We start from the raw sequence: 23,656 nt of genomic DNA on the forward strand, positions 1-23,656 counted from the left end.
TGCCACAATTTCTGGAAATCACTATTCAAACAGCCCTATACCTTTTGGTTTTGGATGCAAATTGCGTGGAAGCTTCATGAAGTGCATATGCCATTATGGATTACATGATATGGCTTTATTTGAGGGAAGTTTACAACCATACATATATCTTGTTGGCTCCAACATACATGGCAGTTTGTACATGTATACCTCAGGTTTCGAGGATGAAACCTCTTGGTTGGGGATGGTTTGTAACAAAGTGAAAGGGACTTAAGTTAATTTGGACCCAAGGCCAAGAAGGGATGAAGGGGATGTGAAAGGGGCTAAGAGTTAGGACTAGGGTTGGGCATGCATCCATGTACATTAATAAGTGTACTGTGAAAAGGTGGCCTAGTATATAAGTGAATATGGACCCTAATATCCTATTATGAATCTTGATAATCACCCTATTATGCTCGTTTAAAGATGTTCTTACATTCTCTCGTATCAGTCTTTTGTATTCATGGCAGTTTGTCCAGAATGAAAACGTTCGGATGGGTGTTTACCCCGAAGTGTTCCTGGAGTGTATGGATTGATAATCAATATTGTTTCCTAATGAAGATTACCCTTTCTTTTCCTAATCATAGGCTAATCTCTTTCATCTTTGCTAATCTTTTCTTAATCCATGTTTTCTAGGCTAATCTAGGCTTATGAGGCTAGCTACTTTCTTTCTCCCCTCCCCATCATGAGAAATCCATGACTTTTTTTTATCAAGCTGTACTCTTTTGCTTAGTTTTCGATGTCGTACTTGCGAAAGTGATCCTAGGTTAGGTTATCAAGGGTCAAACCAACAATCATGTGAGGTGTAAGATGTAGATTATTAGAGTTTACCCAAGCCTAGGGGTCTACAAATAAATCCATGGGGTTTTAAAGGGGAAACTAGTCAAATGTTTTCTCCATTGATCACAGTAGGGTACCTATAAACTACTTTTTATTTACTGATCATAATAGGGGAAAGGAGTCAAATGTTTTATCCAGTGACCACAGTAGGATACCTATAAACCACTTTTTACAAGGTACAACTATTTATTCATTAATTATGATTTTTTTCATCCTTTTGCATTAAACTTAGAATATTTGATTTAAATTCAATTAGATAGGCAATTTAATAGTCTCTACACATTTTTCAAGACTAGAGACCTCTAATATCTAATCTTTACCCCTTTCCTTTTAATTTCATGCCCATACCTTTGTAGAACCTTAGTTTTGAACCTTAGGAAATTAGATATTAGAATAGCCTATACCTAAACTTAGGAGAATTATAAATTAAATAAATTAAATAAATTATGGGGAGAAACCTTGGGATAAATAAGCTTTTAAAGAGAAAAAATTAGTTTAATTGGTCTAAATTGAGATGAGCCCATCTAGAAAGATAGGTAAGATTAGGGTTATAGAAAGACAAAATAACATTAAGATGGAAAAAAATATCTTAGCTTAATTAGGATTTGTTAGGATTAATATTTAGAATTCTTTTTTGTAAGAATTGGTGCAAGGAGAACCAAAGAATTATAGAGAGGGAAAACTCTAGAAAGAGAAAAATAGAGATTTGGACTCTTGTCTACTAATCTATCTACATAAGTAGGCACAAAGATAAACAAGAAGACAAAGAAAAATCAAGAAATAGATGTGCAAATCACAACTACAGAGACCATCACATTCAATAGGTATAAGCACAACATTAATATTGGCATTCACAGACACTCCAATAATAGTAGACTTTGAAGAGGAAAAAAATAAATTGGCTTAAAAAAGTGTAGTAGTGCCATGGGCAGAGTGGTTTAATGGAGTACAAATGCTGCTATCCATTTGGATTATTGAACAACATTAGAAATCCCAATTTTCATAATCATGTGTAGATCTGATGCCCTTTAATCCAAGTACTAAATTACCCTTGGAGCTTGTGCAAAGAGAGAATATTCTTATTAGATTTTGTTTGGACAACTCCTTTATGCTACAAAGTTGTTTACTAAAAACCTAGATACTGTTATGTCAATGGGATTTCTAGGATTCTGAAGAATTACCCTCTAAAAGAGTGCCTAGAGATTTCAAATATGGCCAATTTGGAGTCTCAACAAGTGTTAGACAAAGGAGGTTAAGAAAGAGAAAAATAGGATGTAAGCCCTTTGTTCCCAACCTCTGTCTGCATTATAATTTATATATTTAGGATAGGTCCTTAGATTGTGTTCATAACAAGGGTTAGCCATAGGAAATCAAGAAAGAGTAAAATGGGATGTTAATCCTTTGTTCTTATCTTTTCTCTTCATTAGAATTTGTATGTTCATAATAGTTGCTTAGATTGAGTTCATCACTAGCATTTGTGGAGTTATCTTTTTGTGTGTATGAATAACTTTGTGAGACATTTGCTGAAATGGGGAAGGTTGCCTTAGGGGATGCCTTCGTACAAACTAAGGACTCACATATAGTTATGACTCCTGGAAATATATTCCATACTTGGATGATTATCTTGGAAGAGTACATCAAGGGGAACCTCCCAAGACAAGAAGGTTCAAATGTTGCTCTAGAAAAGGTTGGGAGGCATCCAATCATTTCCATGGTTGGATGCTTATAAGGTTTGGAAGAGGATAGTGCGAGAGTAATTCAGAAAGAGAACTTGGACCAATAAATTGCATGCATGTTTAGATGTTTACAAGGCTTGGGAGAGGACAATGTGAGAGTGATTCAAAAAGAGCTTTTAGACTCTGCAATATTTTGTTAGTGAAGCTCAAGAGAGACTTTAGCTACTCTGATATGGTGGAACATGCTTTGTAGATCAAGGAGGACAAGGTACTACAAGAAGAGCTTATTAAATTCATCCATGCAAGATCAAATGATGGAGCAAGTGAGAAGCTCGAAGAAGTGTGTGAAGAATATTGCAATATCAATCCATAACTTTATCAAAAGATTGTTGGATGTCATGATACATGGCTAAAGGAAAAACTTCAATTAGACAAAGAGACTCCACAGATCCTAAATTCTACAAAAAGGATGGATAGTTGGTAGGAAGGTATAACACGTGGTTCAACAAAATATCCATGGAGTGTATACAAAGTGGGGTTGAATGTGGAAGCATAAACTTTATTCACAATGTCTTTCAGGAAGGCAATTGGAGTGGTGGTGGTGGTGGTGGTGGATATGCGGACCTTGTAGGGGTGTTACTTGGATTTTTGATAAGTTTCAAAGACTCATTAGAGGACTGATGAGTCTACTCCCATTCAACTTGTACTAATGGATTTTCTTTCATTTCAACAAATCATAGAGCTTAAGGATGCATCAGATCAGGTGGCAAAGCAAGTATGAGATAGAAACTGGTAGTATTGACTCATGACATTTGTGAGTGGTTCCATCTCTACTTAAGTAATAATCAGTAAGGATAATGCCAAAGATATGTGTGATGCCATAACCTTTGAGAAGTATAAGGATAATGCCAAAGATATGTGTGATGCCATAACATTTGAGAAGTAATAATTAGTAAGGATAATGCCAAAGATATGTGTGATGCCATTACCTTTGAGAAGTATGGAACAACCAATCCAATGTATGGACATCTATTGTGTGATTAATTTCAACAACTGATTACATAAAGGGAGAAGATGAACAAATATGGCATCATGACAGTACAAGACACAAGCTCAAGCTCATGAACTAGACTAAGCTCAATCAAGGGGTGGATAAATAAGAAAAATAGATATGATTATCCCAATGAAAACAACATAAGAAAATTGTGGATATAATTAAGGATTTTCTCTACTTGTCATAGATATGAAGCGTTTGTTTACAACCGATCAAGGCATCTCATGACAATTTGAAGATGACACTTTGTGACCATCACAGTACAGAATGTCATGGTAGTAGAGGAATTATTTGCTGACTATGATTTTTGCAAACACCACAACTTCCAAGCGATTGTCAATGTGTTACATGATTTTTTAATGTAAAAATTATGCATACACTTGTGTGTGAAAGAAGTGTGGTTAGTTTTTCTTAAATCTGTCTTTCAGATATGGTAAGTGTGTTTCTTCTTAGCATGAGTCTGATAACAACCCTCAGCTCGAAGGAATTAAAGGTTCAAATGCATCATTTTAGTGAAAAAATACCTCAAAAAGCTTCTCATTCAGGGAAGAGCCTTCTGACAAGAAACGCGTGATCTGAAATCACAAGACCTTATAAAAATCAGAAAATGTCATCCCAATTAGGAAAAGTCGATTTTGTGTTTTCGCCTAGCGTGCCATCACAATCTATCAAAGGCTGCTGGTCACTGCAGCATATGTTTGAGTAGTCCTTGAGCTTTGGAGGTATCATCTGCAAAAGAAAAGCAATAGAACTGTGCGTGTTACTTTGTGTGCCTGTGCACTCATTCACAATAAATGGTGGTGGGCATTCACAACCCACAAGCACAGCGACCAGTTCTAACATGATCACATGGCATTGCATTTACTTGTCACAAGCATATATTTACTTGTAACATGACACACAAAACCAAGCACCCTGTTGTGATAAATATATGGCTTTGATTATCCTAGCACTCCTAAGTCTGTGCTTTCAGTTCTTCAAAGTTGTGCTAACCATCTCTGATCATGGTACTCAAATCACTCATACCTTAGTTCAGTGGCCCAAGAGGGTGATGGTAGTTCTTCAAAGAACGTACTATGTAGTGTTCATGGCTTTTGAGAATGAGGGAGATACAGAACTATGGTCTCCTAATGAAACCAAACACTTCCCTACAGAGTGCTTACAAGTTTAGATATGATCTTGCTTAGACTTGATCCATTGCTTTAAGAAGGAATTTCTATCAGATGCACAGGACTCCTGTAGGCTTTTTTTTATTATGTTCCTCATCTAATCGACTCCAGTCAGGGATTACGTTTTAGGAGAGTGTCCCTCAAAAGAAACTTCAGCCAATTCACTTGTGAGGTGCAATTTGTGAAAGATCTTGAAGCCTCGCTCGAGATGGATTTTAAGAGAGGTAGTCACAAAAACACTGAGGTCTTCAGAGCATGTGTGTGTGTGTGAGTGTGTCACAGTGTAGTTGTATAGATCTGCGAGTAGAGATTGACTTAGCCATTCCTACTGACTGGAGTCTAAGTGAGCGCGCTGCGGTTGTCAAGCCCATCCTGATTGCAATCCTGAGACCTTTCCTCTGTGCCAACATGTCTCTGCTGACACGGGGCTCTCAAGAAGATGGTTTAAGATGGTTCCTCCTCGTAAACAAAGGTAGCAACATGTTTTTGAAGGCACAAGTGAGCTCTCTACTGTTTCCTTTGCAGGTGTGGATCGAATGTTTAAAATCTATTTTGGTATACAACATAGTCATCTGTGTAGGCTTATTTAAAACCTCTAGCATAGGCAAGCATCATGAACACACATTTTGGTATACAACATAGTCATCTGTGTAGGTTTATTCTAAAACTCTAGAGTAGGCAAGCATCATGAACACACTAATCATATGTGCATGATAGTAATGTAGTTGAAAAGCACCTAAGGGTGTGAAGAGAGCAAACTTACTGGCGGGTCTTCTTTTAAATGATACAGACGTTGGAAGTTAATGTGTTTGGTGAAGAATGCATGCTCTTTGATGTCAAGAGTTCCACGTTCTCTACACCCTAGGCGTGTCTCTGGGTTTGGATCGAGTAATTTTCTTATGATATCAACTGCTTCTGGACTCGTACTAGTGGGAAACTGAATTCTCCCTTCAATGACTCGTTGAAAAATCACCTGTCTTCATAAAACATCAAAAAAAGAACTAATATCCTTCCCAAAAAAGCCTTCATGAGTGGTAGTCAATACACCATGCTAACCTGTGGTGGGTCCTGATATCGATTGAAAGGGCTTGTATTGGTTATCATCTCAAAGATCATGCAACCAAGAGCCCAATAGTCCACTGCTTTGCCATGCCCAGTTTGTCTGATAATTTCTGGAGCCATGTAATCTGGTGTTCCACACATGGAGTAAGTTCTGTGATTGTAGAGCTTTTTGGCAAAGCCTAAGTCAATGAGCTTTGGGTATCCATTTTCTCCAACAAGTGTGTTTTCAGGTTTCAGGTCTCGATAGACAATTCCCTTTTCATGCATGTATTCAAGGCTGTGCCATGCTAGCAAAAATTAGTTAACTTGTTTGGAAGAGCCACTAAATAAAATTTTGAAGAATCAAGAGAGAGAATCAACCATGACATGTCATGCTATATGGCAAATATTTTGATTATTGGCAGTTCTACATACACACATGGTTTCTGTAAAAAATATAATGCCATTTTTCTGCACACTAAGCCAGATCCTTCCAGAAGAAACACCAATGTATACTTAAGACTATTCATTTGATGCCAGCATTCTAGCCAAGGAAAGATCATTCAGGATCAACCATGATCCTGACATGTAATACTAACCTTGTTCTTTAAACTAAAAAAAGTTTGTTCTTTACAGAAAAATTGTCACTCTACATAAGCATAATTCTCCCTCCCTCGCCAGCCAACCATCACCACTTTCTTCCGGATCTAGGAGGTGGAGGACACCGACATAGTGGATCTTGTGAACCCTCCACGAGTTGCTCTGGACCTACCTCGCCTGAGAGGAGTTACCTCGGACCAAGCCTCTACACTCCAGTGTGCCCGACGCCCTCGGCCCCCCCATTGGCCATGATCACCTCATCAGCTCTAGATCCAGGACATGCTCCACCGCCATCGAGCCACCTTTCCACGTGACATAGCTGAGGGAGACCTCTCGGCCATACTCATTAGCCCCATGCTTGATATTTTGGAGAGTGGTATACCATCTACTCGGAGCTGTTGTTGCTCTCATGTTTCTATGTTCTTAGCATTCCATGATGAGTTTCCATGGACAATTTTGTATCACCCCAGTGAGATAGCTATGTTTATGTTTTCTTTCTGTTTTATTTTCCATTCCATGATGAGATATGCCATGGACACTATTGTATCACTTTGGTCTCATAGGCCCATTGGGGCTTTCTTTCTTTCTTTCTTTCTCTCTCATACCACAGGGAGAGGTGGGCGACATACCACAGGGAGAGGTGGGCGACAGCTCCAGCTCACTGATTTCTTCCAGAGATCTATCTCAGTGCCTATTCTGACACAGGAGGGGGTTACACTTCAGCGCGTTGTGGACCTCCGAGCCAGACGGAGACCGAGAGCACCAGGCTACCAGACTCCTAGACTACATCAGAGGGAGATCACAGAGATACGGGCTCGACATCAGCACCATATCCAAGAGCGGCTAGCTCACTTACACTCACACCCGGAGATCATGCTCCGAGGTATTTTTGCCTCGCCAATCGCCTATGTATCACATATTACACCCCCATTATGGTACTGGTTGGAGCTAGACAGATCTGCATTGCATCCTTGTATACCCTGCGCATATAGGTTGCATACTGAGCCTCTAGCAGTAGTGCTCCATCCATCACACCCCCCCACTAGCTCAATACTTTCATAGTTTATTTCATGTTCATTTTGTCCTTTTTTTTCTGGACATCCAGAAGACATTGACAGTTGTACATTGATTTATCTCATAGGTCGAGTTCGGCCTCTAGTAGATGTTAATACAACTTTCTTTCTTTCTTTCTTTCTCTCTCTGTGTCTTTTGTTGTAGATCTTGAAGACAGCTTTAATAGCATGTATTTGCCAAGATTCTCAACGCTCATGGCTTCTCATGCCAATTTTCCTCGTCAAGGATAAATCACATGGCTCTAGTTTCAGAGGCTAGTTATGGGATCCCATGGGTAAGGACAAACAAGGATAAGGTCACACACACAACTGAAACAACACACAACTCAAGAGAAAAAAAACACAAACACATCTTGGACTTTAAAAAGCCCAATCATCATAACAAAAGTTTGCTTTCATTGTGGGAAGCTGTCTCCTCAATGATATTTGCATCAACTGAGCAACAAGTCGGGGCGGGGCAAAGAGCGAACCCAAAATCCACACGACTTATGCCAGTTGATCTGCGCGATAGAAGATCTCTATGAACCTTCAAATCTTTGAAGGTTCCCCTCGTCACCTGATAAGTATGCTGCTATGTCATCTGCAAACTCGGAGTCTAGCAGCTCCTCTTGTGTACGGATGGGGAGACGCAATCCCTAAAGCCCAATCTCTTGAGCTGAGAGAAAGCTACTCATGGCCTCGGCAACAAACCGAAAGAGATATGGTGCTAGAGGGCAGCCTTGCCGGACCGAACGAGAAAGGGGAAATCTATCACCTCCCTGACCTTGCAACCTGCGGGATACCATCTCTTTGCCTATGGGGGCCTGCAATCTCAAAGAAATCCCTGGTGACCCTATCTCCTGCCTGCATCCAAAAGGAAGCTCTAGCATGGTATTTGTACTCCACTCTCCTCTCCTCTATGGATATGAGCTTAGTATGGGCGGCAGCCAATTGACCCTCAATCCACGAGCTATCTGCGGAGCTCTCCAAGAGTCATTGAAGAGAAGCAAGGCCTCGGCAGATGCTTCTCCTGCTCACGAAATCCAGCTAGTCTGCTCTGAGAGCTGCCTCCTGCAATAAATTGCTAATCTCATCTAGGCCTGCATCCAAGGTGCCTACGACCGATCCCGAGAGAAAATCCAGCCCCTCCCAAAGTTGTTCTATCCTGTTGCATATCTCGGAGTCCTGAATGAGGCTGTTGGGGATCCGAGTGCTCAAGTGTTTGTCTTGCCTCCAGGGATCTTCCAAAGATAGATTTGCCAGAATACCAACCATGCCCCCACGACCACAAGCCCTAGAGCCTATAGTCTGGATAGGTTGGAGTTGGTGTGGTGCTCCTCCTCTCAGACCTCGAGAAACAAAAACTCCCGGGGCTACGTCCAAACTCTGGTAAATGACAAGGGTCCTACCCCCTTAGAGCCAGAACTCTTCCCAAGTAGAGTACTTTGTGCCAGAAACTGTACCCATGCCTCCTCCAAGTCTATCCTCTATTGACTCTATTATGTTAAAGTCCCCACCCACACACAGGAAGTCAGCCTGTGGAAGGGACTAACAAACTCTACTCCAAAAGGTGGCTCTGTCCTTTTTTCCTTTCCTCTGCCTCAACGCCTTTCTCTTCCCCTTGGTTCGGATTGCTCCTCATCCGGGTTCAAGTCGGCCTTTTTCTTTGATTAGCATCATGGCTAATTATTCTCCCTCGGCCGGGCGAACCATTGTTTTCTCCAAAGCCGAGCTCGCGGTCCTCTACGCCGAAATAGAGAAAGACTCCAAAAGGACCCTCATTGCCAGAATCTTTGGATCTCACCCGTCCCGTCTCCAGGCTTGGGATTGGGTCCTGGCGGCTCTCCCGTCCGACCTCGCTCTACACTTTCGAGATGTCAGGTTGCTTGGAAGAGGTTTCTTCCAAGTGGATTTTGATTCTGAGGACGTAGCCTTAAAGGTTTTGAAGGGCAGTCCTTTGCCATTGGGCCTGAGGAAGATATTTTTTCTTCCCTACTCCAACTATTTTGACCCTGTTGAGGAAGACCGGAACTGCTTCCCGATTACTCTCAGATTTCTAGGTCTTCCGCGCGCATATTGGCCTATGTTAGAGGCCATCGGGTCTGCCTTTGGGCTTGTTCTTCAAGTGCCCCCCCTTCACGCCTTACCGACATCTTTTGCCCAGGTGGTCACTACCTCGACGGATGCTGTCCCCACGGTCATGGTTCTTGCCCGTGACATTGAGCTCTTTGAGGACTATGTTTTGCTTTCGGGCCCTTGTGGCCCTTTGAAGCAACGTATGGAGATTGCAGGTAAACCCGATCAATGCTGGGTTTGTCACCAACAGGGTCATTTTGCTCGAGATTGCCCTTGGGCTTGAGGTCGCAGGAGGCCTCGTAAGCGTGCCTCTCACGCGCCACCTCCCTTGGTTCCTTCCCGTCCTTCAGTCCGCCAGGTATGGCGTGCTGTCTCTCACGCCCGCCCCCCTGGTGCAATTGATGGGAAGGCTTCCTCGGATCATGTACAGATAGATGATGTTTCTGGTCAGAGGGATGTGTCAGCTGATGCATCTTTGCAGAGAGATGATATTTCTAATCAGGATGATTTTGTGGAGTCCTCTCTACTTGGAGGGGGTGATATGCAGGATGTTCAGCACAGTGGGGATCATGCATTGCAAGATGTTCAGCATGATGCCATTGCCCTTGATGCCCCACAGGGCGAACAGGTTTCTCGTACATATGTAGGCACGGTGCAGGGCCTCAGACAAGGGCATGTGAGTGGACTTTGCCCTGTGGATTTTCCCGTCCTCCAGCATTATGAGAGGCGTCCTCAGGCTGCCCATCGTCTTCTTAGATCGGGGGTTAAACCCTCTTCTCTTCCATGAGAATCGTCTCATGGAATGTTCAGGGCCTTGGAGGGCTTCCCACCCGTGGTAGGAAGCGCCTTCTGAAGGACTAGCTTCACCCTACTGTTACAGGAGGGTCTATGGATGTGCTTTTGTTGCAGGAACACAAATTGGATAGATCTCAGTGTGGCAAAACTGGTAAGATGCTTTCTGGCCACACCTTCTGGTCCTCGGCAATTGGGACTAAAGGGGGTGTTTGTATTTCAGTGGTAGCATCTATTATACCTCATGTTATTGGGCACGGTGTTATCATCCCTGCTAGAGCGCAGTGGATCTTGATCATGCATGAGGGTCAGAAATTGGGAATTTTGAATATCTAACGTGAGAGGTGAAAGGGTGGCCTTTTGGGACACTGTTACAAATGTCATTCCCCAAGTTGATCATTGGATAGTGGGAGGAGATTTTAATATGGTTGAGCAACCTTCTGACAATAAGGGTGGACGTGAAGGGGGTTTACTCCCTTTTGGAGCAAGCCTCATGGGAGAGGTTCACGCTTTCCTTTTTGGGCAGGGATTGCTGGACTGAGGATGACTTCTAGAGAAGGCCAAATTCTGTATCTTTCTCTTGGCATAACCGCAAGAACGGGGATGAGAGCATCTTTGCACATCTGGACAAGTTTTATGTGGATGATTGGTCCTTGGACAGAGGAGGCACCATTGCTATTATGCCTGGCACCACCAAATCCGATCATTGCCCCGTCGTTTTGTGTCTCTCAGGAAGCCTGGGGCTCGCTCGACCTCTCCCCGTATCCGTATCCCTGACTCTCTTTATCTAGATGCTGACATTTCCCTTGAGATCAGAGAGATATGGAGATCTTGTGACGGTCCTGATCCTTGTCATAATATTGCGCTAGCTCTTGAGAGGACTAGCCATCATTATCATAGCATTGCCTTGTCTAAGAAGCAGGAGGTTCTGGACAAGGAGAGAGCTATTAGACGTAGGATTGCTGCTCTTCAAAGGGAACATGAAAAGCATCCACATGCGACTTGGATTACAGACCTCTTGACCACAGTTAGAGCAGAGCTGCAGTTGGCCATGGACAGGAGGACTGAGTTCGCCTTTCATGGGAACGAGGCCTTTTGGACTCAGATGGGTGGCAGATGCAACAAAGAGTTTTTTTCAGCACATAGGCCTTCCCATAGTAGGGACTCTGTGAGGTACTTGCACGATTCGCAGGGTGAGGTTTAGACTGAGCCTGATAAGGTGAGGGATATTGCTTCAGAGTTTTATCGGTCTTTGTTGAATGCAGAGGTGCCCTCCCCTCAGAGAGATGTGGCACGGCAGAAAGTTTGGGAGTGCATGCCAAGGCTCATTACAGATGCTGTGTGTTTGCATCCCTGGATGCCCCTTTCTCGAAGGATGAATTCCTTCACGCACTGCATGCTCTTTCCAGTGGTTCATGCCCCGGGGATGATGGTCTTTCTCCCGCCTTCTTTATTCTTTTTTGGGATCATATTGGAGATGCTTTCACTGTTGCCCTTCAAGAAATGTGGTTGTCGGGTATGATGCCTCCATACCTCACAGAGGGGCTGATTCACCTTATCTCCAAGAGTGGGGACAAGACTGACATCAAGCAATGGAGGCCCATCACCCTCCTTGGATCTGCATATAAAATCTTAGCTAAAGCCTTGAGTATAAGGTTGCAGCCGATTCTCCAAAGGACTATCCATGATACCCAGAATGGGTTCCTCCAAGGAAGGAGTATATTTGATAACATCTTTTCTTTCTGGGAAGCTGTCGAGTGGGCAAAGGCTAGTCAGCAGCCTCTTGCCATTCTTTTGCTTGATTTTGAAAAAGCTTATGACAGAGTGGATTGGGATTTTTTGGAGGGCACTATGGCGCACACGGGGTTTTCCCAAAACTGGATCAGAGGTGTGTCTTGCCTATACAGGGAGGCTCATGGCACTGTTTTAGCCTGTGGGGGGCGTGGTGAGCGTTTTCAGATTTCCCATTCAGTGAGGCAGGGCTGTCCCCTCGCCCCTTTACTGCACCTCATAGTTGAGGCTATGAGCAGGTTTCTTCGGGCTGCCCCTGGTGTTGTGGGTCGCAGGCTGTCTTTATGTATGGAGGAATAGTTTTTGGACTCTGAGTTAGTAGATGATACGGCGTTGTTCCTTGAGGCTTCAAATGCTTGTTTATGTGCTTTCCGGACAGCCTTGGAGGCCTTTTGTTTGGCAGCAGGAGCTACTATCAATTGGCATAGGTCAGTTGGTTTTTGGATCAGTGATTCTCCTCTTGCAGATTGGGGTACAGATGTTGGTTTTACTTGGATTGAGAGAGGATGCTCTGCTAGATACCTTGGTTGTCAGGTGGGCGTTGACATCTCCCTTGCACAACAGTTTGCTCCTGTGCTCTTAAGCATTAAAAGCAAACTCCATCACTGGAGTAGGAGGAAGCTCGACTTGGCCTCTAGAGCTTTGGTGGTTAACCAAGTTTTGCAAGCCACGACTTGATTTATCGCTTCGTGCTGGATTTTTCATAAGGGCTGCATTGGACAGCTTCGTCGCCTTATTCGGAACTTTCTTTGGTCAGGGCTTGATGGAAATGCACACACTAGGGCTAGAGTTGCTTGGGAAACCATTATCAGGCCCAAGCAGGAAGGGGGATTGAATATCACTGACCCTAAGGTGCAATGTAAGGCTATGCTGTGTAAGCTAGTTGTTAGGGGCTTTCTTTCAGGCTCTGAGCTGTGGAAGGACTTTCTCATGCAGCACATCATGAAGTGTGTCCCTGTTCGCGGAGGTGACTGGACTCTCAGCTCACGCTTTATTTTTTCGGACGCAGTTCATCGCTCCCCTTCATCCCCCGTGGTTAGGTCCCTCCTACGGGCCTGGGACTGCATGAGGAGTTTTTTGGTACACATTCCCCCGCGTTCAGCAGAGGAAGTTAACCGGCAGCCCATTCTGTGGAATGGTTTGATCTTCGATGTGCATGGTAGGCCTCTTGGGGCAGCTATGCATATTCTTTGGGCTAGCTGGGAGACGCTTTGCCCCACACTGTTGGCTTGGAAGAGGTTTCAGAGCCTCACCGAGGTATAGAGATTGGATCTCACGCAGCATTTGAGAGGCTCTAGTCGGAGGATTGCACAGATTGACGCAGCCATTCCCAACCACTGGATTACTGGATCTTTCTTGGAAGACCGTCATCATTCTTGGTTTGGGGTTTTTTTTTGGGACAGGTGTTCCTCTTCAGGTTATGGGTCTCCCCTTGCCTAGGGAGGATGATGTACCGTCTTCTTTTCTATACAGGATGGATGGCAGTTGGAGAGATGTGACGTGCAGGACCTTATTGAGGGCCCCCCAGATTCGTCTAGTAAGAGTTGTTGGCAGGTTAGGGAAGCACGTTTTTGTTGACCCCCTCCCTGGGATGATCACAGAGAGTGTTAGCCTTTGGTTGTATGGTGGCTGCCTATCAGACATTTGCATTGGGACCCTGGTGAGTGGATGTGGAAGGATACTTGTAACCCCTTGAAAAGCATGCCTTTTTTCAGTTATACGGTGCGGAATGCCAGACATCTTATCTTGGGACACATTCAGAGTGTCCCTACTCTTAGACCCCATTGGGAATCTTACGGCATTTCGACTGACATTCAGAGGGTTTTTTGGCGGAGATTGTGGCATTCTTATAGGAAGCCACAGATTTCCTCCTTTATCTGGATTTCTCTTCATGGTGGTCTGGCCACCAATCAGTGGAGGTCAGTTATTGGTGCTTGCCCAGCATGCCCTAGATGTGCAGGAGTTTCGGAGTCAGTTTACCATTGTTTATGGGAATGCACGGAAGCACAGAGGGTTTGGTCTGCGATTGCTCACCTCTTTGGTAGGATTAAGAGGGATGCTATCATTTCTTTTGGTTCTATCATTTGGTTGACACAGTCTGGGCCTCAGCTGAGATTCGAGGGGACTGACAGGAGCTTGGCCATTATGGTTAGGCAAGGAGTTGCTCGGCAGTGTTGTCTTCAGGATTTGCCACTTTCACACTTTGTCCCTCCGGCACAGAGGTTAGACAGTTCTTGGGAGATTATTGCTAGCATCTCAGCCTGGAATATCTGGAAGGCTAGATGCACCGAGCCTATTGAGGGTACTCCCGTTTTTGTTTCTCAGTGTCTTTGCAAGATTTGGAGTGATATTATTCACACCATCATGGCTACCTGGGCCAGAATCCAGGGATCTTCAAGGGGGCTGCGGAGAGGAAGTGCGGCCAGTTTATGAGAGAGTGGGACATTGGTATCTTTTTCACGTCCTCTCATTCATGACCCTATTGGCAGCACAGGGCTCCTGATTGGTTGAGATCTCCACCTTTCTTGGTGTGAAATCTCCATTTTGTAAAATTTTTTCATACTTAATAGAAGTCTCCTTTCTGGGGAAAAACAAAGGCGGCTTTGTCTGTTGCGGCATTCGGTGCATATACATTTAAAAAGCCAACACAGTCCTCTCCAATCCTGATGGTCACCCATTGATCCCAACCAGTGTCAATGATGCCTGAGCCTACTACTACCGACAATAGCTGCTCATTGACACAAATACATACTCCCTTCTGCATCCCACAGGGAGGAGGACTAGAAAGTGACTCTTGTCCGGTAGTATCTTCTCGCTGTACTCCCCTCTGAGTCATGAACTGTTCACCTATTATCAACAAATTTGACCACTAGGCCTGCCCTAACAATGGCAGAGACTAACAACAAGTTCTTTCTAATACTTGGCACAAACAAGCCTTTTGAGAGAGTGATTGTCCCACCATTTGCAACAGTGAGCACAACCTTACTAACTCCTTTGACTGGATATGAGGAGTTGCTTGCACATGTGACTATGCCTCCTTGAGGAATAGACTCAAGGGAGGACAACAAATCATGTTGGGAAGTAATGTGCTTGCTAGCACCACTATCAGAATACCAGACATGATCATCTCTCACTGACATGCATACATCATGGATACAAGGATCATAACTGCAATGCACAATGAATGCCCAATCATCATGTGCAAAGTTTGCTGAATCCCTTCCACCACTTACTGTGCTGATGAATCTTTCTTCTTTCTCAGCCTTTTTTCTGCATTCATTGCTATAGTGGCTTGCTTTCCGACAATAGTTGCATTTGCCGCATATCACCCCCCTTCTCGGCATCCTTGCCAGAAGACGGGGCTGATTTTGCCTTTGGCTTGTAGCTGCCCTGAGAGAAGCGCCCTAAGAGAAGGCTTTGCCTTTATCTTTTGGACTAGCAGTGAATGCCTAATCTCCCACATGTAGTTTTTCTGGGATTTCTCTTCTTGCAAGAGCGCTACAACCAACTCATCAAACGTAAGGGCATACATGCATTCGTGGCCCTTTCTGCAAAAGGAGCATTACTCCTCGTATTTGCTCATGTTCAACTGCCAAGCATGCTTGGGATGCGCTTTCTACACTTTACTAGCTGAGTAACGAGGCACAAGTGGCCTACTTGTGCATGGTTAGATAGTTCTTGGGAGATTATTGCTAGCATCTCAGCCTGGAATATCTGGAAGGCTAGATGCACCGAGGCTATTGAGGGTACTCCCGTTTTTGTTTCTCAGTGTCTTTGTAGGATTTGGAGTGATATTATTCACACCATCATGGCTACCTGGGCCAGAATCCAGGGATCTTCAAGGGGGCTGCGGAGAGGAAGCGCGGCCAGTTTATGAGAGAGTGGGACATTGGTATCTTTTTCACATCCTCTCATTCGTGACCCTATTGGCAGCACAGGGCTCCTGATTGGTTGAGATCTCCACCTTTCTTGGTGTGAAATCTCCATTTTGTAAAATTTTTTCATACTTACTAGAAGTCTCCTTTCTGAAAAGGAAAAAAGGGTGGCTTTGTCTGTTGCGGCATTCGGTGCATATACATTTAAAAAGCCAACACAGTCCTCTCCAATCCTGATGGTCACCCATTGAGCCCAGCCAGTGTCAATGATGCCTGAGCCTACTGCTACCGACAATAGCTGCTCATTGACACAAATACATACTCCCTCCTGCATCCCACAGGGAGGAGGACTAGAAAGTGTGACTCTTGTCCGGTAGTATCTTCTCGCTGTACGCCCCTCTGAGTCATGAACTGTTCACCTATTATCAACAAATTTGACCACTAGGCCTACCCTAACAGTGGCAGAGACTAACAACAAGTTCTTTCTAACACTTGGCACAAACAAGCCTTTTGAGAGAGTGATTGTCCCACCATTTGCAACAGTGAGCACAACCTTACTAACTCCTTTCACTGGATATGAGGAGTTGCTTGCACATGTGACTATGCCTCCTTGAGGAATAGACTCAAGGGAGGAAAACAAATCATGTTGGGAAGTAATGTGCTTGCTAGCACCACTATCAAAATACCAGACATGATCATCTCTCACTGACATGCATACATCATGGATACAAGGATCATAACTGCAATGCACAATGAATGCCCAATCATCATGTGCATAGTTTGCTGAATCCCTTCCACCACTTACTGTGCTGATGAATCTTTCTTCTTTCTCAGCCTTTTTTCTGCATTCATTGCTATAGTGGCTTGCTTTCCGACAATAGTTGCATTTGCCTTTCTTAAGCTTATCACCCCCCTTCTCGGCATCCTTGCCAGAAGACGGGGCTGATTTTGCCTTTGGCTTGTAGCTGCCCTGAGAGAAGCACCCTAAGAGAAGGCTTTGCCTTTATCTTTTGGACTAGCAACGAATGCCTAATCTCCCACATGTAGTTTTTTTGGGATTTCTCTTTTTGCAAGAGCGCTACAACCAACTGATCAAACGTAAGGGCATACATGCATTCGTGGTCCTTTCCGCGAAAGGAGCATTACTCCTCGTATTTGCTCATGTTCAACTGCGCTTTCTACACTTTACTAGCTGAGTAATGAGGCACGAGTGGCCTACTTGTGCATGTAGTTAGAGTTTGAGCATATAAATGAGGGAGACTTAATGGATGAGTTTCTCACAAGGATCAAAGATCTTAGAGAGCTGCTTGCATTTATTGATGAGGCCTGTCCGGACAGTTCATTAGTGTCTATTATTCTCATAGCTTTACCGGATTCATACCAGAGTTTTGCATCCACACTTTGGCTCATGATGAAGGGTAACCTCAGCCTGTGCATCCCTGCCATCCCACCTGGCTTGTTCTGCTTACGAGAGGTGCAAAGGCGGATGCCATAGTTACATTTGAACTAGTACCACCAACTAAAGTACTCCTACTATCCTACGCTGGCAAGACAGGGCATGCCTTAATGCTAATAACAACATTGCAAAGCCCTTCGGCAACCAATACATGATGCATCATATAGTCCACAACGGTAACTTAGTCCCATCAAGCTTATCCTCAACGAAAAACATCCCAAATACATCATTGCCTGCCATTTCAACCTACAAATAATGAATCCCTAACACAAAATGCAGATATCCCAACAACCTATAGGTACCCTCAATGCCCACTAAATGCAACCGAAATAGCTGCTAGTAGATTACTGATGACGAAGAAGCCTTCAAAGTGTATGAAAAATGGTAGAGTCTAGAGTGTACAAATGTTACTAGCAAGGACGCAAAAGTCGATAGCAATGATGAAAATATTGATGATGCTATTGACGACGAGCTCGAAGCTGCGATGTTGATGCCAATGGAGCAGCAACGATGACGGCCTTGTCTGTACATGATGTTGCAGTACATAAAACCTAAAATCGAACAAAGATAGCTCGAACTAACACTCCCCCGGGTTATCTGCGGAAACCTTACAACTTATGAACGAGCCTGGAAACACACTCGAAATATCCCAAAAGTCACAAAAACTTTGTTAACGTAGTTGATACCAGACTATAGGGTATACCTTCACCTAAGAGGATAGCTCAATCTAAAACAAGCAGAAGAGCAACTTGTGGAGGTATTGATAAGGGGATGAGAGCCAAGAGAACCTGCCTTGATACAAATTGTTGGAGTGGAGACAAAGGTAGAACACACACACACAGAAGATGCAACAAGCAAGCAGAGATAGAGAGAAGCACAACACTCAAGAGTAGATTGATGAGAATGAGTGAAGTACAGGTAGTAACATGATAAGGTCTATTACACACACTCATAAGAATGTGTACACATGCTCATGGGAAAACCCTCCTAAGGAGGAAAAACGTGCGTTGGCCCATTATTAGCCTACATCCACATATCCACACATCACTACCATATAAATGGCTACATGGGGCATCAGACCTTTGTTTTAGTTACACTAGGGGGTTAAAAACAAGGATGGATTATACTCCTATAGATTGGCTCATGAAGAAGACCTTTAATACTAAAATCAACTCTGACCTGTAAGATGTGTCCCCAGCAAGGTGGTTTTACAGACTCGAGCTAAGATGGTAATTTTAAAAAAATGATAGTTTTAACTTTTTTTAAAATATGTATTGTCCACTTTTTGGGACTTTTACGGTCTCCTATGCCCATAAAGGGTTCACAACTTGGTAAACAGCATGTTTGATGCTAAAACAATCTTTGGATCAGAAATCTTACGCGAGAAGTATGGCACCAGCATAGAATGCGGCTTCCCATTCTTGTAGGCAGCCCACAGTTTCCATCATAGCAAACAATTCTTTTCCAATCGTCAGTTCCTGTAGCAAGTATACCTAAAAACTTTCCAAAGTCAAATTATCAAACACTTGATCTTAACAGCATTTCTTCAAAATAGAAACACACAGGAAAAGATTATATGCTAAACCAGATAACAATGACACAGCAAATGGTTGATAACAAATCAAACTAACAACCACAACGCAGGTGTTAGATTGAGTTCAAAAGATCATTCCCCTGCTTCAGACGTACATGCTTTTGGTCTTTGAAGGTGCGCACAAGCCTTGCTATAAAAGGATGATTCAAGGCTTCCATGAGCATCTTCTCATTTCTTATGTGACCCTCCTCTTGCAATTTCACTACCTGAAGATAGCTAACAACCCATCAATAAGAAAACAAAAAAATGCTTATAAGAAGCTGTTTCGTACTGTTAAAAAATAGCTAATTAAAAACAAAACAGACTCTACAAATTTGAAACAAAGCAAAAACTTCTGCTTGCCTTGAAAATTTTCCAAATAAATTTGAGCTTTACAAATCTCCAATAATGAATAAAATAATGGGGAAATCTAATATTTCAAAATGATGGCCTTCTTTCCTAATTCTAACTTCTCCCAAAAAGGAACATCCTTGACTGATTGGCCAGCTTACCTGGCTTAGCTCTAGACTGGGAAGAAAATAAAGAGGCCAAGTTGTTAGGAAGGGTTTTCCCATTCATATTTGACATACCAATAAAAGCTCAATATCAGGAATGGATGGGCTTAAGCTTTTATCGTCCAACTTTTTAGGCTTAGATTCTTGATATTGGCTTTACCCCATGTCAAGAATGGATGGGCTTTGATTTTTATCGTTAATGTTCGAGTCGTGGGAAATATCATCTCATAGTGGTACAATCTACTGAGTTTATTCTTAGCAAAGAAATATTGAAGGCAAGGGTAGTTAATCATTGTATTATGATTTCCAGCCACTGTACTTGCTGTACCAGCCCTTGTACTTACTATACCAGCCATTGTACCAGCTAGACCAGCCCCTATATCGGCTGTACTGGCTGCACCAGCCCCTGTATCCGCTGTACCAGCCCCTGCTATTGCTGTACAGGCTGAATGGAGAGCTATTCCTGCTGTACCAGCTCTATTCCATGAAGACCCATGGATTTTGGGTAAGAATCAGTACCCACACAAAGGCATATGGATTATATTGTTGGCTTGGCATTTCTGCAGTCTGTGTACCAGCTGAATTTTATGGTTGCCTCGTGTTGGGCTATGTTATGGCATTTGTATTTGGATAATCCGGCCATCTCTTGTGGGGAGAGTAAGGCTCGCACATGTAGTCACCTTCTTAACAATCTCTACATCATTACACAACTCCACTTCACCTTGTTGGCTAGGAAAATCCTCATTATCCAAGCTTTCTACTTGTCATCACCACCCCACAAACATTGTAGATTCCATGATCCAACACATTACCATTGAAGCCATTGTCCACAACCTGTTCATCCAAATTGCCATCTATATGCAGATGTTGCTCTTCCCCTCACCCCCCTGGTTAGTCCCTCCACCCCCTTCCAATGGTCCATCTCTGAGTCTACTGCATTCAGTGCTCTCAATAGGCATCTCACAGACTCCCATCCTGATCGCACCTGATTGCTCAATAATCTTTCATGTGCACACAGACGCCAGTCAAATGGCTGTCGGAACAGTTCTCACACAGCCTAGTAACGAGTTCCATCAACCGACCAATCTACTATGCTAGCTGGCTCCTCAACACAGTAGAGTGGAATTATAGCACCACTGAGAGTGAGGGTCTAGCCATAGTATATGCTCTGCAGAAGTTCCAACACTATGGGCATCCACTTAATTGTCATTAGTGATCATCATGCTCTCAAGTACCTGCTCAACAAGCCTCAGATAGCTGGCAAGGCGTGGAGGTGGCTACTTCTTTTCCAAGAATTCAGCTTTGAGATTCTCCTTTGCCCAGGCAAACACCATGTGATGGCAGACCGCCTCTTGTGCATCAACTTTGGTGATGCCAGCCACATGTATCACTGATGAGCTTCCTGACGCTGCCCTTTTTTTATTTTTCAGAAAAGAGACTTCTATTAAGTATGATTTTTCTTTTTCAAAAAGGGAGATTTCAGACCAAGCAAGGGGGAAATCTCACCAATCGGGTGCCTTGTGCTGCCAACAAGGCCCCATATGAGATCGAGTGAAAAAAAATTCCATGATCCCATTCTCTCATAAATTGGCCATGTTTTCTCTCTACAGCCCTCGAAGATCCCTGAATCCTGGCCCAAGTGGCCATGAGTGTGTGGATAATCTCACACTAGATCCACTGGGTATCATAAACCAAAGTGCCCACCATGGCCTCAGTGCATGTAGGCTTCCAGATGTGCCGCGCTAGGATGCTAGCAATAATCTCAGAATCGGCAGAAGGCCTGGCATGATTGCCACTTACACTGACCTGCCTTCACCAAAGGCGACCTTGTCCTCGTCTATCAAGCACCCTACTTAAGGCATGCCAAGACGTCGGTGCCAGCCTGGGAAGACCCGTACGAAGTGCAAGACATCCTACCCCAAGGTTTTGTGCAGATGTGCACTCTATCCAGCAAACCTCTTCCCCTTGTGAATGGGTCAAGGCTCATGCTTTATCTTCCCTCCCTTGACGGAGCCTCTGGCCATAAGGCCCGAGGCACAGGCTGGGATGGTGCTTTCCCATGCCAAACAAAAGAGAGCAAAAGAGAGAGAGAGAGAGAGAGAGAGAGAGAGAAAAGGGATTTTTTTTTTGAGGTGGAATTCTTGAAAACCGTGTGAACGGCAAGCTTCAACCTGCTGCGGGTGTGCCCGCTACCTTGCCGGAGCGTCCATCTGCACAGGCAGGCCCAAGATCCGTACTCAGGCATGGGCGTATTCTTCCCCAGACCGTGTCCAAGCCCATCACGTGCTGAGCCCTATATTTTGTGGGCATGTCCATCCAAGGTGGTCACCAAGTTCATCCATGCTCCGCGGGGAGCCCGCAGGGCATGGAGTCCCTCATCATCCGGGTGTTGAAGCAACTTTGCGCCACTTTTAGCTCGGCATGCCCACCACCTCGTGGGTATGCCACACCCCCTCCAGGCATGGGTGTGTCCATGGTATCCATCCACATGGGGCGCGTCCAAGGTGGCCACCGGTGTGCTCCAATTTTGGTGTCCACAAGGCATGTCCACCATCACGTACATACACCAATATGGGCATGCCACCATAGGCCTCATATCCCTGTTCACGGGCATGCTCACAGATTGTCCAAAGTCAACGTCACCGTCTGCTTGCATCTACGACCACCACCCTCTGCACCTACCCACACGTGTCCATGCCTCCCCATCACCGGTCGTGCCCATGTCCACCTCTGCCCAGATGTGCCTCCTCGTCACCTCTCCAAGTGTTCTCACTTGCCATTGCCATAAATTACCACGTTTTTTAAAAGCTCCCCTGCTCGGTCGTGCACAACAGCCTCCTTCATGCTCTTACGCATGTTCCATTGCCCCTCCCTTTTCTGGTGCTGCGCGTAGCTCTTCCCCTTCACGTGTGGCGATCTCTCTCCATCGCGGCCATCTCTGTTCATGTCTACCAGGTGCTTTTTTGCCTCGCCCATCAGTACTTGTCTTTACGCCACACCTGTTAAGCATCACAGGGCCTTATCACCCCCCCTCCCATGCACAAGTAGTTTGCCTTGACCCATATACCCATGCTTCCACACCCTTGCTGTTCACTGTTCGCTTACTTTTCTTTTCTCTATCACTCGGCTGACTCAGGCACCCATAGCCCTTCCTCTGCACGTCCAGTTCTTTCATCATGGATTCCCACCACACTTCTTCTCCACTTCCAGTTTCCTCCATCACTAGCGTGCCTGCCTCGGCATCCCTCACTACACCCAGGCCCCCAGTCACCACACCTGCCACTATTCTTCTCCTCTCCAGGGCAGCCACTGTTTGTGAGGGTACACAGGTGACCACGCATTGATTACCAACAACCTGGCCCACGACCACCTCCCTCAGCAAGTTTGAGTGGTGCCCGATCCCTCCAGACACAAGATTCTTCTAGACTTCTAGTGGTTCAGAAGAATGGGCCCAGAGCTTTGAGGAGAATTCTGATGCTGCGCAAACTACTCCTGGTCATGGCACTCGACGGCATACTGCTCCTGTCTCATCATCTTTGGGCAACCTGGTAACTATGTCTTCATGTCGCATCGCTCCATTCCACCTCAACACCTTCATCATCCACTTCCAGGAACCGGACACCCCCTCTTCGCCTTCCATCTCTACCCTCTTCTCCCCTCAAGAGCTATCCACTCTGGGTCTCACCAATCTCGTCTCCTTCCCGATTCTGCCCGCCCAACGTAGACTTGTGTTCCTCTCTTCTCCACAACTACCCCTTCTTTGGTCCTCATCTTCACTTCCATCTTTCAGGTCCCGAACTCTCCAAAATCATTGGTCCAGCCCATCCTTCCATCTTGGGCCTCCGTTCAAATTCCATGCACACCAGCATACCACTTATGCAACTCAGCACCCATATCACCACCCTCCTCACCGCCACTGCTTCCACACCTATCCAGCCTGGCATCTTACACTTGTATGCTTTTTTCCACTATTACTTTCCCCCGCCCCATTGCATCTGCTTCCACCACAGAAGCCTTTTATTGCCTCTGTACCGTTAAACCTTACCCGTTCCACCACCTCCTACATGAAACTATCCGCCTCAAATGCCGTTGATTTCGTGCTCGCCACAGCAATCTGAATGCTCCAGA

General features: G+C 44.6%; 1 protein-coding gene across 6 annotated transcripts in view; it reads right to left on the reverse strand.

Moving 5' to 3' along the window:
• Positions 1-3,892: 3,892 nt before the first annotated feature.
• Positions 3,893-23,656, reverse strand: part of LOC147637513 (uncharacterized) — a 183,833-nt gene continuing 164,069 nt past the window's right edge. For 4 of the 6 annotated variants that reach the window (XM_086799298.1, XM_086799297.1, XM_086799300.1 and 1 more), the window contains 5 exons: positions 19,130-19,240; positions 18,821-18,933; positions 5,814-6,096; positions 5,521-5,730; positions 3,893-4,317 (listed from right to left, as the gene is read on the reverse strand). In XM_086799298.1, the coding sequence (XP_086655424.1) occupies positions 4,189-4,317; positions 5,521-5,730; positions 5,814-6,096; positions 18,821-18,933; positions 19,130-19,240 (846 nt within the window). In that variant the 3' untranslated portion in view covers positions 3,893-4,188. Of the gene's footprint in view, positions 4,318-5,520; positions 5,735-5,813; positions 6,097-18,820; positions 18,934-19,129; positions 19,241-23,656 lie in introns of all 6 variants that reach the window. The other 2 variants (XR_015266050.1, XM_086799301.1) reach the window with 2 other exon arrangements.

Source organism: Cibotium barometz, chromosome 6 (assembly GCF_041138505.1).
Source record: "Cibotium barometz isolate CiBa-2024 chromosome 6, ASM4113850v1, whole genome shotgun sequence".
Taxonomy (NCBI): domain Eukaryota; kingdom Viridiplantae; phylum Streptophyta; class Polypodiopsida; order Cyatheales; family Cibotiaceae; genus Cibotium; species Cibotium barometz.